Below are 17,573 nucleotides of genomic sequence, written 5' to 3'. Positions count from 1 at the left end.
TGCATTGGGTCTTCATTGCTGAACACAGGCTTCTTCTAGTTGCGGCAAGCGGGGGCTACTCTTTGTTGTGGTGTGTTGGTTTCTCACTGCAGTGTCTTCTCTTGTTGCGGAGCATGGGCTCTAGGCATGTGGGCTTCAGTAGTTGTGTTGGGTGGGCTCAATAGTTGTGGCTCATGGGCTCTAGAGTGCAGGCTCAGTAGTCGTCGTGCACGGGCTTAGTTGCTTCACGGCATGTGGGATCTTCCTGGACCAGGGATTGAACCCATGTCCCCAGGATTGGCAGGCAGATTCTTAACCACTGTGACACCAGGGAAGTCCCCTTAAGGTCAGTTTTGTCAAGTCTTCTTCACAATCCCAGATTCCAGTGGAGTTTTCATGGAATTGTGTTGTTTCACAAACTGGCCCTGTACGTGGAGGCAGGGAGAGACCGAAGAAAGAGGCAGACCACTCCAGATTGGTAGGTGGGAGGTTTAATAAGCAAGGGAACTTATTTACAAGAGTAGTCTTGGGTGACCACAAGACAAGTAGATCTCTGCATCGGCTTGCCAAATCTTAAAGTTTATATAGAGGCCTTAACTGGCTTCAGTCATGTATTCAGTCCAGATGATCTCAACAACACCTTACTCTTTTAAGGCTACACCCATGAAAATGGCTCCCGCTGTGGGAATGGTGGGCAGAGCATTCATTCCAAGTACAGGGGAGGAGGGGAGGAGTCTCTGATTGCCTAGGTCTAGCTCATGGGTCAGCTGGTGGTCATGTCCTCTCAATGACCTCCTCCAACACTCCACCCCTTGTGACTGGCTCTTACGGTCTTACACAGTCACTCATTCCCAATGTGCCCTGAGCAGCCAGCAAGGAGTTTCACTAGCATGGAGGTGGCTTGTTTGGCAGCTATCTGGCCACCCAGGTGAGACATACCATTGCAAATTACAGTAGATGACACCTTTCCCAGCATGATAGGGGCTTTGGTGTTCTCAGCAGCATAGCAGATTGATCCACGGTGAAAGTCAGGCAGTGTCTGTTTCCTACAACTTCCATATCTATGGTATTGAGTGTCTCGGCAGGGGTCCCTAGTGTGTCACACAGGGCAACAGGCCGTACTGATTAATCATTCCAATGTATTAAAGCCAAGTTGGTTTTACCTGTTCATATTTTAATCTGCTGCTTTGATAACCTATTTTTCCTTTCTGTCAACCCTGCTGGTTGCCGATTTTAGGGGAGATGAAACCTCCATTCAATGTCATGTTCTTTTACCTAGTCCTGCATATCATAACCTTTGAAATGTGACCTCCAATTACTGTCTATTTGATGAAGGTATCTGTACGTGTTACGCAGCTTCTCTAATCCCCTAATGGTGGCACCCTGGTTTGAGCTGTGGCAAGGGAAAGCTTGGATTAGGCCAGATTCAGGGTTCACACAAACAAGGCATATTTAGAAACCCCACTTGTAGGGAGGGGGCCAATATAATCAATTGCCTATCCTTGCTGGTTGGGAACTCCAGTATATGCCCCCAGACTCCTTTGGTAATTGCCTTGGGTGTTGCTTAGAACACAAAGGACATGTTACTGCGTTAACCAAGTCACTGTATTTCAAGGGCAATCCAGCATCCTTGACAATATGCCATCCCACCCACATGCTAGTGGGTGGTCACTCTTTCTATGCAACCAGTCTACCATGTATAGTGAAGGATCAGTTGCTAGGGCTTGTACCTGAGCTAGGACAACAGCTTCCTGATTGCCAGGGTGTGTCAGTGCCTTGTGAACCAGGACGTGGAAGATGGTAAGGACTGCCTGAAGCTCTTCCAGGCAAACCCAAAATTCTTTCCACATATCCTGATGCTACAAAGGCTTTTTCATGATCATTCACTCCTTAGCTTCCTGTTGTCCAAGTCATAGTGTTCATGGCTTTATAACAGCCCAACTGTCAGAGCAAAGGATTAATGACCAGGGTTCATGAGTGATCACCAGCCAAACTGCTCTGAGTTCAGCCCACTGGTTATTGTGGTTTGTTCCTGTTTCCAGGCATCTGTTTATCAGATATCAGCAGGAATTCCTTCCACTCCCTCTTTACAGGCTGCAGGGTCTGCCACAGGAATAGGGGTGGAGGCATTCAGAGCATCTTCATATTCTACAGGACTTAGTAGCACCTGTATTTCTAGAGACCGTGGGCTGGCAGACAGGGTGCTCTCTGCTGCACATAGGCATGCCACTTAGTCAAAGTGGGAGTTTGAGCCATGACAGAAGTGGGTTGATGGAACATATTCTCTATCCACCCTTTGATAGGAAGGGAAGTTCTTACCATGGTATGCTGTTCTTTTGTGAGAACCTCTACCTTGAGGAGCACTGTATACACTGTCAGGAACTGTTGCTGTCTATGTGTGTTGGGGGTGGGGTGGGCATATTGGGTTTCTGCCCCTTTCCAGAGCTGGGACCAAAATCCTAGGGATACTTTCTCATTCTGTTGTCTCTGCCACCACCCCCAATCCAGAACTTCCAGAGTAACAGATATATCTAACTCAAACGGTAGCCCTGCATGGGAGATGCCCAGAGCTTTAATCTGCTTCACTAGTGTTTTTGTCTTTTCAAAGTTAGCTTGTTGCTCTCATTCTCAGTCCCACACATGCCCTTTCTTCACCAGGCAGTATAAAGGATGGAGGCACTGTGCCATGTGGGGAATAAAACCACAACCCCCACATTCCTACAAAACTTACACCTCTTTCATGTTCTTAGGGGTTGGATAGGCTTGCACCTTGTCAATCACAGCTACTAGGATAATGCACATCTTACCCAACTAAATGACTCCCCCAAACTTTATGGCAGTGCCTGGACCTTGAATTTTCTATGGGTTCATTGTGCATCCTCTCCCTCACAGATGTTCCAGCAAAGTCTGCAGAGTGTCCTGCAGCAGAGGCAAGTCTTCACATGTTAACATAATGTCGTCAATGTAATGGGCCCATTTTACTTAGTGGGGAAGGAGAACAGGGCCAGATCTTGGGCTGCCATCCCATAGCATATTGTGAGCCTGTGCAGGTAGCCTTAAGGAAGCATTTGAAAAGTCTATTGTCCCTACCATGTGAAGGCAAATTGATCTTAATTGTTAGAAACCTGTACTTGTCAGAGTCTTTTCCTTAAAACTCCTTGAAGAGGAAGCACTTTTGCAGGAACAAAATAACCTGAAGAAAGTTTAGTATCACTTCTTATTTGACATTGCTTCCCACATAATTTAATATATCAAATAAGCCTAATTAATTTAATTCTCTTTTATAAGGAGAGATAACATATCTTTTAGATGTTCCAGGAGCCCTCTAGAAAATCCCAGTTAGGTCAAGGTCAATAGGACTTTGTTTAGAATTTGATTTGGGGTAAGTTTGTCAAAAATATCAAAAGGTTTAAAACACTTGATTGAATAGGACCATAGATCACTGTGAAAAAATACTTATTTATCTAGTTAACCAAAGTGATAATTAAAGGCTTCAAAGGCAAATACATAAAGTTATATAGTTGTAAAAACAAACCAAAACTAAAACACAACATATCTCTTTTAATAGAGAAGACTCAGTTTTCTTAAGTAATCAAAGCCTGATAAAGACAACATGAAACATAGGAAATTATTTTGATAAAGCACAGATTCTCTGTTTTCTAGGCAGATTATTTAAAAGGTGAAGAAAAATCTTTCACAGTCCCACTAAGAACAAACCAATGGTGCAAAACAACTTTGTCCTTTTAGCAGATGAAAACAATTTTCACTTTTATATAAGTACACTATTGATATTAAAGCTTATTTTTCTTTAAGCCAATTAAATAGAGTTCTTTTAGAGGTTAATTTTGGCAACACCCTCCAGAGGTTAAAAAAATGTCACCTGTACGTAACATACATTCATAGACATACATCAACATATAGACAGACACAGAGACCCCATAGGTTTCATTCAAAAACTATAGCCAAGAGTCAGGTACAGTAATATAAAACTCACTAATTTATAAGCCAGTTGAATCCAATGTGTTTCTGGTAAATGGAACAAGTTAAGGTTACCTACTCACATGGCTAAAGCTTTTTATTAATATTTGTGGAGAAGACTTTTAAAATTTGCAATTACCAGTGATCCTATGGAGTCTGTGGATTAGATTTTAAAAACAAATAAATTTACTTATTTATTTATTCAATTTATTGGCTGTGTTGGGTCTTCATTGCTGTGTGCAGGCTTTCTGTAGTCGCAGAGAGCGGGGGCTACTCTTCATTGCAGTGCACAGGCTTCTCATTGTGGTGGCTTTTCTTGTTGCAGAGCACGGGCTTTAGTCACGTGGGCTTCAGTAGTTGTGGTTTGTGGGTTCTAGAGCACAGGCTCTGTATTTGTGGCGCCTGGGCCTAGCTGCTGCATGGAATGTGAGATCCTCCTGGATCAGGGCTTGAACCCAGTGTCCCCTGCATTGGCAGGTGGATTCCTGACCACTGCACCACAAAGGAAGCCCCTGTGGACTAGATTTTGAGCAAGGGAGCTTCTGTAGCCATCTGTATTTTAAATAGTCTCTTTCTCTCCTTTTTTCTGTTCAATCTCAGGCAATTATGGGCAGTGTTTTAGTTATCTCCTGAGGAGTTTACATTTCAAATAAAACTTACAACTTCAAGGAACAGAAAATGAATGCAAAATTTTCTCCTAGGAGTTTTTGGGTATATTTCTCTATTATAAAAATTTAGGGGACTTCCCTGGTGGCGCAGGGGTTAGGAATCTGCCTGCCAATGCAGGGAATACAGGTTTGATCCCTGGTCCAGGAAAATACCACATACCTCGGAGCAGCTAAGCCCGTGTGCCACAACTACTGAGCCTGCGTGCTGCAACTACTGAAGCCTATGCTCCACAACAAGAGAAGCCACCACACTGAGAAGCCCGTGCACTGCAAGGAAGAATAGCCCCCACTCACTGCAACTAGAGAAAGCCTGCGTGCAGCAACGAAGACCCAACACAGCCAAAATTAAAAAAAAAAAACTTAGGGTAATTAGTATTTAAAATTTACCTTTGTATTAAATGTCAGATGGCATGGGTCTACTCTGCCCATTTTATTGTTCAATCACTACAACATCCTTCTCTTTGCTTTCCTCACTTTCCCAGAGATTCTGCCTCTTAGTGTCCTAATCAGGCTTAATCCATGGCAGCTTATGGTCTCCTAGCTTTCCAAAATAGCACTCTAAGGTCTCCAACTTATTATTCTGCTCTTCCAAAATTGTCTGCTACCTCTGAAATTAGAGTAGTGGACAACCGCACGTCCTTTTCTAACCTGAGCTTTTCTTCCAGCTTTCTAACTCAAGTTAGCCCCTAGTTGGGCATCAGTGGTCAGCTGAACTGCCCACAGTAGAGGCCAGCCCACTGTGGCAGCCATTTGTTTCTCTTCTTTACTTAAGTTCTCTATGTGTAGTTTCTCAAACAAGTTCATTAAAGCAGCCACATTTTGGGGTGTCCTCATACTTATGGGGTGGTCCACATGCATCTGACATATGGGCCACCCTGCCTCATGCAGTGGTCAATGGCCAATGCAGGATTTCCCCCACAGATGACTCTTTCTCAAGGCCCATTTATTCCATCTCCTGCTGGCTTACCAGTTGTTGGTTTGCAAACTTGCCCCCTGAACACAGAGAGCAAGGAAAGAACAAAGAAAGAGGTAGATTACTCCATATTGGTAGCTGGCAGGTTTTATAAGCAAGGGAACTTGTTTACAAGACTTGTCTTGGGTAACTGAAAGTTGAGTAGGTCTTGGAACCAACTCATCAAACCTTAAAAGTTTTTAATATAAGGCCTTAACTGGGTTCAGTCACCTATACAGTCCAGATGGTCTCAACAACACCTAACTCTCTTAAGGCTACATACTTGAAAATGACTCCCACTGTGGAAATGGTAAGCAGAGTGTATATTCTAAGGACAGAGGAGGGGGTAAGGACTTTCCAGTTGCCTGGGTCTGGCTCATGGGTCAACTGGCGGTCATGTCCTCTTGATGACCTCCTCCAACAAGTTGCATTACATAAATAGATTAATTTGGGATAAACTGCATCTTTACAATGTTGAATATTCCCATTCATGTACACAGACTGGCTCTCACTTATTCAAATGTTCTTTTATGTCCTTCAATAAAATTTTACACTTTCCTCATGTAGGAAAAACAGACATGAGAAAAAGAATCCTGGCTTGAGGTTATTATTATAAAGGTCTTAAGTCCTATACAACTCCATAGATTTTGAAGGCATCATTGTATTACAGCATGGTACAATAATTAACATTTACTATTGTTTAAAATGAATGAGGAAGTTTTTCCGTTGAGTCCCCCTGAGTTGGTAGATATAGATAATTGGAAGGGGAAGAGGAGCAGAAAATGAGGTTAGAGCTTGAGGAATTGTCTAGGGCAGGGTCATGATAATTGACCTTTCCTATCTGCCCCCTACTCCTCTGAAAGCACCCAGACCGAAGCCTAAGAAATAGTCTTTAATGAAATCTAGTGATTAGCCTGGGAAGGTATAGGTCTTTCAAAGTGGAGAATTTATGCTTACTCAGGGCTCAGAAATTATGCCAGTGCATTCAAAAAGCAGTAGGGAGCCTGAGGGATTTAGTGATATGGCAAAGAAGACATGATTCTTCTGTATATTACTCAGCTATAAAAAGGGATGAGATGGAGCTATATGTAATGAGGTGGATAGAACTACAATCTGTCATACATAGTGAAGTAAGTCAGAAAGAGAAGGACAAATATTGTATGCTAACTCACATATACGGAATCTAAAAATGGTACTGATGAACTCAGTGACAAGAACAAGGATGCAGATACAGAGAATGGACTGGAGAACTCGAGGTATGGGAGGGGGCGGGGGGTGAAGGGGAAACTGAGAAGAAGCGAGAGAGTAGCACAGACATATATATACTACCAACTGTAAAATAGTCAGTGGGAAGTTGTTGTATAACAAAGGGAGTCCAACTCGAGGATGGAAGATGCCTTAGAGGACTGGGGCAGGGAGGGTGGGGGGGACTCGAGGAGGGGGAGTCAAGGGAGGGAGGGAATACGGGGATATGTGTATAAAAACAGATGATTGAACCTGGTGTACCCCCAAAAAAATTAAAAAAAAAAAAAGGACAAGGAAAAAAAAAAGAAAGAAAGAAAGAAAAAAAAAGCAGTAGGGAGCCTGAGGGATTTAGTGATATGGCAAAGAAGACATGATTCTTCTGTATGCAGGGAAAAAAAGTACACTTAGGAACTCCGGGGAAAACAAAATCTGTGTAAGAAATCATGGATCAAATGTGAAACAAATGAAAATATGGCATAATTATAATCAATTGGTGGAGACTAAACAAAGAAAATTTAATTGATTTTGATACTTGGAAATTTGATGCAAGTAAATTTTCAAATGGCATATGTGTAGTGACACGAAATTTCATCATCTCTACTTTTCTGCTTTCTTTAAAAAGACTATAGGTGCAGGTGATATAAACCCAATTTAGGCTATCTTGAATGAAAAGAGAATCTCTTGACTTACAGAACTAACTGACTCTTCTATATCTTGCTTCTGTGTTCATCTGCGGGCCTTCATTATACGGCAGGTTTTTTCCATATGGTGAGATAGTTATCAGCTGCTCCACCCTTACAAGGTTTTTGGAGTTCACCAGCTCAGACAGACAATTTTCTTCTGTTATTCTATATGTACCAGTTAAGGAAAGACTGGGCTCAGCGGTAGAGTGCTGTGATTGGTCAGGCCATCTCTGCCTGGTCACATGTCCATTCCTGAGATCTGAGCCCTGTGGGAGCTAGATACCTAATGTTACTGATTCCTCTTATAAAAGAGGAGTCCTGTTGTCTAAAAAGGAAGTCTTGGATGTCCTGAGACTTTAGCTCTTTATAAGTGATCGAATCTTTCTCACAAGCTTCTACCCTGCTGGGTACCAGGGGCAGTCAGGGGGACAAGTTTAAACTTCTGATAGATATCTTAGTTACTGCCAGTTTAAAAGTTTCTTTTAGATAACTCAGTCTGTTTCAGATGTATGCTAAATCTTTTAGATTTCCCCTGCCTTCCTCTCTAAAATGGCATTTTAATATATGGGAAATGGAGTAAATGTGACTTCATTGTGGTGTAGACAGGGCTTCGGATACATTTGGATTTCTTTGGATCCTTTCTGGTTTCTGCTTTGGAATGGATGATTTTACAGTATGGATTGGCTGCCATATGGCTTTTTGGAGTGTTGTGCAGCCACCTGTTGCTAGAATCTGGGCTTCTATATGTTTACCTTTATGAGTGAAACACCATACACCTTGTCCTCAGCCCATATGTCTATAGGTAGTCTTTTCACTAAAGTCTTATCACTTGACTCATCTGGGGCGATTTTGTTTCCTGCTGGAACCCTGACTAGTACAGAGTTGCTGACTGACTTTGAATTAAAGGTCACTGAAGTCATTGATGTAACATTCCCAAACTATCATCCAATCACATATGTGTATCTCTGTGATAGTAGTCATAACTATTAATATCTGTCTTCACTGTCAAATGGTGAGGTTTTTGAGAGCAAGAACTTTCTTCATCTTTATAAAAACCAGTGTTTAGCATACTGTGTAAGTAAGTAGTACACACAGTTCCATATACTTCAGAGAAAAGGAATATCTATAATAGCCAAGGAAGGCTTTCTTGGGATCTGAACTCTGAAGAATGGGTAGATCTTGATTGGATCAAGGAAAAGAAACTTTCCAGTTGGGAGGAACATTGAACACAAAGCCATGGAGGCTTAAGTGAATATAGTGTCTTCATGGATCAGTGAGGGAACTGCTTAAAATAGATTTTGTTGAGAAATAAAGTTGAGGTCAAATTTAGAAGATCTTAAAATAGTGCAGAGGCATTCCAATTTGAAGCAGAGGAAAATATAATCATTAATTTCTTTTGACTTTTATGAGAATCATGATAAAATAGATGTAAAAAAATCAGTATTGTAATAGGATGGAATAGGAAGAGTATAGAATAGATCAAAGGGGAAGGATTGTCCCCAGCCTGTTACAGTAATCCAGATGTGAAATGGTGTAACCATTTTTTTAGCATTAACATTCATTCATGTATTCATTAAAGTATCTGCTGAGTTTCTATCATGTATTAGGCACTGTGCTAGGTGCTGGGGATAAAATGGTGAGCAAAAAAGGAATAAAATTAAAGAGTTATGTGACATAAAGGATAGAATAATGAAGAGTAAATTATAATTTAAAATACCACATAATAGGATTTTAGAGGTAAGTAGACATATTTGATGGAAATAGTCTTGCACCAAAGATAAAATCAAAGGTACATGAACAGTAAAACAATGAATGAGTCAGATTAATATTAAATGGCATCTACAAGATCTACAAGAACAAAAAAGGCATTCTTTTTTTTTTCATTTGCCTAATATGGTTTGCACACATTTGGAAACCCTCTAGCATTAGAATTACTGTCAAGAAAGGTCAGCAGAGTTGTCAAACTACTACCTATATTTTATTGACATGGTAATTCAAGGAGGTGATGAAGGTATAGATCTAATGTGGCTAGGAAAGTCAACTAATTTCAACACAGGCTATCAACTGAGAAAACAAAGGAGAGGTTTTTGTTTTAACATTAAAATGTAAATTTAATCATGCATATTTGAAAATCCTGGCACACTTTAATCTGTTGTTTTTCCCACCGACCTGATTGCCATTCACGTAAATAAATTTGTGAGCAGATTCACATTGCTTCACTTCCTGTATTTTGACTATTTACCATATAAGCAGTGTTCTTAGAATGAAGTGGCTTTTATTCTCTTGGAATTGCTTGTGAATTGAATTGGGATTATAGCCATTATAACAAAACACTGCTGTAACCTACTCATTGTGGCTGCCAAGGTGTCTGTGTGGGCTGAGGGGAGGGGAAAAAAGAGGGCCTGTTTTCATGGAGCCTACAGTATGGTGGATGAGATAGATATATAATAATTGCACAAATAATTTAGCATTATAACCATGTTAAAGGCTATGAAGGATAAGTAAATGAACTTTGAGAGTTGATAATGGGCATTGCTGAGACTATGATACTTTAGTTGAGATTTGAAGAATGAGTAGGAGGTTATTAAATGAGGAAGGATAGAGCATCCCAGGCTGAGGAGCCAGCCAGTGCATTGTCTCTGTTATGGAAAGGAGGATGTTAAGGCTGGATTTAGGAGAAAGAAAAGGTGGTATAATATGAAGAAGCAGAGATAGATGGGGACAGGATCATAAAGGGCCTTGTAAACCATGGTAAGAATTCTGTTCTTTTTTTTTTTTTTAAATAAATTTATTTATTTATTTATTTATTTATTTACTGGCTGTGTTGGGTCTTTGCTGCTGCAGACGGGCTTTCTCTAGTTTCCCCGAGCCTGGACTACTCTTCGTTGTGGTGCACAGGCTCCTCATTGCCGTGGCTTCTCTTGCGGAGCACGGGCTCTAGGCGTGTGGGCTTCAGTAGCTGCAGCACATGGACTCAACAGTTGTGGCTCACGAGCTCTAGAGCGCAGGCTCAATAGTTGTGGTGCATGGGCTCAGTTGCTCCGCGGCATCTGGAATCTTCCTGGAGCAGGGCTCAAACCTGAGTCCCCTGCATTGACAGGCGGATTCTTAACCACTGCGCCACCTAGGAAATCCCTGTCCTTTAGTCTCAGAAGAATAAGAAGCCATTGATGTGTTTTAAGGTGTGTGTGTATGTGTGTGAGAGAGAGAGAGAGAGAGAGACAGAGACAGAGACACACACACACATAGAGAAAGAGAGAGAGAAAGAGTATAAGAATTGCTCTGTTGAAGGATGGATGATTAATGGACAAGAGGGCTGGAGTAGACATGCAGCAAAACCAGTTTCAAAGCTATTACAATAATCTAAATGAGAGAATGATGGTAACTTGGCTTAAGATGGTGGCAGTTGAGATGAAGAGAAATGGATGGATTTGAAAGATATTTAAAAGGTAAAATTGGTAAGATTTGTGCTAGATTAGATATGGGGGATGATAGGAGAGGAAGACTGTCAAGGATGATGCCTAGGTTTCTGGTATGTACAGCTGGATACTGGTCCCATTCATGAAAAGAGAGATAATAAAAAAGGTCCAGGATTAGTGGGGGGAAAACACATGTTGTGTTTTGACTTATCATGTAGGCAGTTAGATATGTGGGTTTGGAACTCAGAGGTTAAGTATCATGGAAAGTTGCTATTGTTTTTGACTTCCCAGCATTTAAATCCACTTCTTATGTTTGGAGAAGTTCCTAGCTTAACAGTCTGAAAGGACAACGAAGTGAAGCATGGGTCTAGGCTTCTCCAATCAAATGTACCATCCAAAATTTTGGATTGGGAATAAGTGACACAAAGAAGTATGCCCTAGGAAGAATCCCGTCTGGCAGTGGGGGCAGTTGAAATAAGATCGAGTTTATAGGGTGGTTGTGGTACTGAAACATCTCGTGCTGGTAGTAGTGGTGTGACCTGCAGCCCTTAGCGCTTGGTTGTGATTGTGGTATCGACCCCCAGTTCTGTAGTATGAGTTTGGGCACTGCTCTTTGCTATGCTGCTTCTTTGCTAGCGCTTGGCTCTCTAGCTATTCTGGGGATTTTGTGTTACACAATATCCTTTTTAACAAATTTGATTTTTGCTTAAATCAGCCAGAATCAACTTCCGTTATTTGCCACTAAGGACCTGAATTGATACTATAGATTTGTGCTAGAGATATGCATTTGTGAGTCATATGTATAGCAGTAAGCTATAGACAGGGATGAGATTACTTAAACATAGAGAACAGAATGAGAGAAAAGGGCTAGGATTGAGCCTAAGGAATTTATGACATTTAATGACAGTAGAAGACGATGAATCTGAAAGAGGAGATAGAGAAAAAAAGTTAAGTAAATACTGTGTCTTCAAATCTTAGAAACCAAGATGTAGAATTATTAATTCTTACTTCACATTTGAGGAAATTGAAGCTTAGGTTAGAAACTTGCCCAAAGGTGTGACTTAACAAAAAGCAGAATAGAAGTTGAATCCATATCTAACTACAAAAGCTATTTACAGAATTAATTGGATATATACAAGGGATATATCAAAGAAAAAAATCAACAAGGCTTTGTGAATAATTATTTATGAGGCAGTAATGAGTCATATAAGATACCAACTCTTCATGTATTGATTTTGGGAAGAATTACTGTGCCACTGAGACAGGTATGTTAGAGGCAAAGGAAGAGATGACTTTGGATTTGGACCAGATTGAACCTAGATTGATGGAAAAGCATGTAAATATAAATATTTGGATAACTCTCAGATAATAGGATACAGCTGGAAATATAGATTTGGGAGTTTTAATCACATTTTGAATGAATAATCCAAATAACGTATAGAAGAGGGTGAAGTTAAAAAGCTTAGATGAGAGTCTATAGTTGGGTAGTGATGGTGAGAGAGAAAGAAGTAGAAGCTAAAATCAGAGGGGCAGGTAAGAGAAGTGTGAGAACTTTAAGAAAGTAGTGTCTTGGAAGTCAGGGTTAGGGCTGCAGAAAATTCTAATGCGACCAAGTACGGAAGAGTCAGGAAAAAAAGAGGGAAGGATAAGACTGAGAAAAGACCATTATATATGGAATAAAAATATTTTATTGATTATCTGAGCAAGCAGTTAAATGTGATGGGGTATAGTGGTTGAGTTGAAAAAGTCAATGAGGAAAGGAGCGGAAAGGAATTGTAGGTAGAAGACATACTTTCTATTGAGAAATTTAGCAGTAAAAGTAATACAGTGCAATTAGAATGGGCATCAGTTTTAAATTAAGAATTTCTTTAGATTCTGATTTGCATGTGTGGAGCAAGAAGGGAAGGTGCTAATAATAGATAGGGAGAGGTTTTAATGATTTGCTAGGATAAATGTTTATCTGAGTCAACATTCTATAATTTTTCAAACAGAACATTATATTTCATTGAGGGGATTTAGAGGGGAGAATAAAATTTATTTAAAACTCTCCAGTAGATGGAACATCTTCATCTTTATTGCTTTTCCAGAAGGAAGTTTTGCAATTGAATAAGGGGTAGTGGAGTTGGTAGAATTCAGGTATATTTTTATGAGAGTAATTAGGATATGCATAGATGTGAATGTAAATGCAAATAAATGGATTTCCAGGTCTCAGTAGGGTGATGTTTCTAGGTTTCCACAATTTTACATAAGAAAATCTACTATTAAGTTGAAATGGATGAGCTCTTTGACCTGTCAAATTTTCTTGACAAAGCAATGTAATGCCAGCAAGACTAATGATAATTTAGCCTTCATATCCATTCTCTCATACCATCCTAAAAAGGGATAGCTAATAAATATATTATAAGCAAGTATAAGAATAAAGCTTCTAAATCTCTTCTGTCATCAAATTTACATTAGTCTTGATGACTCACTATCATTAATACTAATGAGCAGTATTACATCATATTATAATAAAATTGGTTATGCATATTTGATCTGAAGTACTTAAGAAAAATCTCTGAAAGTACGTTTTTCATTTTAATAATCTGTGAAACAACTTAGGTTATGGGGAATTGAGGCAATTATTTACATCATTTAGTACTGAAAACATTTTCACCAGAAATATACCAACAATGAAGACAGTTTGGGGGAATATTTGTTTAAATTATTGTGAACAAGTTATAAACCATAAATAATTTATAAATTATAAAGTGAACTCTTTATTTCACCTTGGATATGCAAAGTCCAAGAGCATAAATTATCCAAAGACATTATTTTGGAAAGAAAATATGTGCCTTTTATTTGAAACTAAATAAATGAGTCACTCTCAAAACGTTTGTTGAATGAAAATATATTCGAATTCTTATACTTGCTTTTCAAGAAGTTTTGAATGCTGAACGCGAAATTAAATTTTGCCGATTGATTCGAGTGGTTTTTGTTGTCTTGTTAAAGTTAGTATCAATTTTACTGCTGCCCTCCAAAATATATTTTAAACTGTTCTTTTACAAGCAGAATGGATAGTCTTAAAAAAACAGCCCCTGGCAGCTTCCCTAGCCTGGGTCTGTGGCTTCCGACCCAGCACGCTCTTCTCGCGCGGTGAGAGGCTGAGTTCTCCATTCACCGGCGAGGGAGGAGGGAGCGCCGCCGCGCAGGTCTCGCGGGGAGCTGAAGCCCGCTCTGGAGCGCGATTTGCAGCTCCCGCCGTGGGCTTCGCGGGGTCAGGTGGGGCCGAGCGTGGTCGAGGCGGGGCTCCGGCCGTCCTGTGTCGGGATCTGCTGTCGCGTCGTCGGCGCTCGCGACCCTGAGTAGCGTCTGGGACCGGGGGAGGAAGGGTGGGCGTTCGGGTCCCAGAGGGGCCAATGAGGTGGGTGGGAAAGAACCGAGTATGGCGGTTATTCCGTGGGCAGGCGGCCCTGAGGGGTTTGGCGGGCTGGCGGGCCCTGTCGCCGGAGAACTAGCGGAGGTCGCGTTCTGGAGGCTTCCCGGCGCGTGGCCTCGCCCTCGGCCACACTGCCGCCCGAGGTTTGGGGGGTTGCCGCGTGGCTGGAGGTTTCGGGGGCCGCCTCACCCGTGGCGGACTCGGGTGACGAGAAGCGAGTCGGCTGTGAAGGTAGTCGGCGAGCCAACTCCCCGCTTCAAAAGGCGCGGGAAGAGTGATCCACACCTCGCCTCGGGCGTGGTTTGTTTGGTTTTTTTTTTTTTTTTGATGCGACTTGATAGTTCAGTGAATACCTCCATTTTTGGATTCTCGGTGGTAAATTCGCAAGTGTCACATTGCACGGTTCCTGTAGGTTTTACCTCGCTGTTGGTGAAGGAATTTTTTAAAGAATTTTGCTACGCGTAGTAGTACACACAGAGACGGACATATTCAGAGATACTATTTATTTTAAAGGGCATATCCTTTTGCGAAATCTGGGTGTCTGTGGACTTCAGAATATCCATGTATAAACAATTATGAAGTTTCAGTTATGGAACGACTTTCAATTTATTTTATATATAATTGTGTACATATATTTTAATAAATATAACAACATTCATTTATTAAATAACTGCTAGGGCTCTGCCCAGTACCGGGATGAAGGTGTCTCTCCCCTCCGCAGTTCTTGCTCCACCCACATTTTTCTCTAATAATGCTATGTCAAACGGTTTTTAGAAAATCCTCCCTTATTATTTTTTTTTAGCAAAGTATCCAAGATGAATGACAGCCTATTTATCAGTTTGGACAGACTTTTGCTAGAATTTGGTAGGTATAAAATGAAAATGAAGTAGTTAACTATTTATTTGTATTATCATTTGACATTTTAACAATGAAATAATGTAACAAAAGAGTTGTTTATTTTAGTTTTCCAGTATGAGCAAGATATAAGTACTAAAGAAGATATGATTCAACGAATTAATAGTAAGTAGTTTTGCATGACAAAGATGTTTTTATTTTTAATTTTTTATGGAATATAAGATATTATGCAGTTGCCTTGTTTAGAGTAATTTATAGTGGGCATTAGAACTTTTCTCCTGGTTCTGTCCAGTGACTAATAATGAGCTATTTACCCTAACTAGTTTTTCCATAATACATTTTTGTATTCAGCATTTAATTATTTTGTGTTTAACAATTTTTGTTTTAAGTAGAAATCACCCTTAATTAATTAAATACAATTGAAAATGTTATTTTTCTCAAATAACACAGGTTATTTTAAACATTTGAGTGAAAATTTTAAAATATATTTAGAAATCATCAAAAGTCAGTGGCCAGAATTAATGGATGCCACATTTTCAGAAATGCTAATTATGAAAAATTAATATTATGAGTGGAATGACAAAGCAAATTACATAAAACTTTAAAATCCTACATAAAAACTATCAAACTACAATCATTAATTTCTTAAAAGTTCTGAAAGATATTATAGAATTTGGTTATCTTTTCTGCAACAAGAAAGAATATAGGATATTAAGAATTTATTTTACTCTTTTTAAGAAATTACATTTTATTTTTATCTTGTGTTTACTCAATAGTAACAGAAGTGAGTTGAAGGTGCATTAAATAATGACATGGAATTGATGAATGGTAATTTCACATTTGTCAAAAACAAAACTCATGTTAGTATCATATGAGTAGATGTTTACATGAACTAATAGCATCATAAGATGCCATTGATCTTAGGTATTACTTAATCTAACCGTCTTACATTAAAGATGTGGGACTGGCGACAATTATTTCTCTTCCATCTCAAACAAATTCTTAGCTTGTGGGTCTAGGAGCAAGCCTGACTCTGGTCCCGTGCTTTTTAGTATAGGGCCCTTCCATCTCAAGCTTCACTTCCTCTCCATTCTCTGGCTCTTTTCTAGGTGGGTTGCCATACCTTTTTTTCTACTGTATTTGTTTATTTTGAATTTATGATTTCTCCTTAAGAAGATAAATATTTCCATTTTCCAGAATGCTTTGAAGATATTAAAGAAAACAAAGCGACTATTTGTAAGATACATGAAACTATAAATACAACAGATGAGGAAATTGGTCATTACTGTAAACATAGTAAGGAGATCAAAGACAACTGTAGTGAGTGAGTATTTTAAAGAAATTTTCAATAGTTGTCATTAGATTTTCTTATTCAAGGTTTTTGAGTTTATGGTTGAAGACACTTGCGTTAAAGTAGTATTTTGTATTAGGAAAATGATGAATCAAGTCTTAAATTTTGCTGTTCCATGCCACTGTAAAAAGGATCACAGAAGTTTCAAAAGAAAAATAGAAGTTCTGTAACATCTCTCTAATTAAGATCCAGTTAGTCTGAATACAGTATTTTGAATAATCTAGGCTCAGTATAAAAAATTCCTATTAAATAAATAAATTTGAAATAATTTCCATCTTTGAATTTTCAAAATCTTATTTTTGTCTGAGGGAACCAAGCCTAAAATTAGTAGCTTTTCAAAATGAAACTATTTAGTATGTTAAGAATTCTTTCCATATAGCTTCAGGTTCTAGATTCTAGTAGTTACATCTATTATAAGACAGACGTTTTGAAACAGAGACTTGTTAATGGAACTTAATTGTATGGACAGGTACTTACAGAGGTAAAATGTGTTAGTTTTCTGTATTTAATTTTATGTGGACTGCTGTCTTTGTATTAAGTACTGTACTTAAGAATCGTTTGTTTTAAAATATTCTGTTATTTAAAGTTTACATAAGCTTTTTGGTTTTCCCTCATTACTTTTTTTTAATATTGGTTTTAAAATTTTATGAAAGTAACACATGCCTAGTGTAAAAATTGAAAGACTATACAAATGTATGGAGTAAAAAGTTTCTCCCTGCCTGCAGTCCCCACCCCTACCCTGTCTTCTTTGTTATAGGTAATCACTCTTTAACAATGAGTACCATTTCAGACCTTTTAAAATATATATTCAGCACGACTATTTATATACTTATATGCACATCTACCTGTATATCTGTTTCCTTTTTCCAAAAATGCAACGTACCATACTTATTTTTCAACTTGTTTTTTAAATTTAACAATATGTGATGTAAATGGTACTATACATTATGTATAGATTTCATTTTTTTAATAGCTTGATAGTATTTTATAGTATTGATGTATCCTAAGTTATTTAACCAGTTTCC

General features: G+C 39.2%; 1 protein-coding gene across 1 annotated transcript in view; it reads left to right on the top strand.

The window, feature by feature from the left end:
* The first annotated feature begins 15,157 nt into the window (after window positions 1-15,157).
* The window catches only part of C4H14orf39 (chromosome 4 C14orf39 homolog), a 52,414-nt gene continuing 49,998 nt past the window's right edge, over window positions 15,158-17,573 (top strand). Inside the window, exons 1-3 of the mRNA XM_057733763.1 lie at window positions 15,158-15,206; window positions 15,306-15,362; window positions 16,395-16,521. Coding sequence (XP_057589746.1) covers window positions 15,158-15,206; window positions 15,306-15,362; window positions 16,395-16,521 — 233 coding nt within the window. The remainder of the gene's footprint in view (window positions 15,207-15,305; window positions 15,363-16,394; window positions 16,522-17,573) is intronic.

Source organism: Hippopotamus amphibius, chromosome 4 (assembly GCF_030028045.1).
Source record: "Hippopotamus amphibius kiboko isolate mHipAmp2 chromosome 4, mHipAmp2.hap2, whole genome shotgun sequence".
NCBI classification, from domain to species: domain Eukaryota; kingdom Metazoa; phylum Chordata; class Mammalia; order Artiodactyla; family Hippopotamidae; genus Hippopotamus; species Hippopotamus amphibius.
This window is presented reverse-complemented; position numbering and strand designations above follow the sequence as displayed.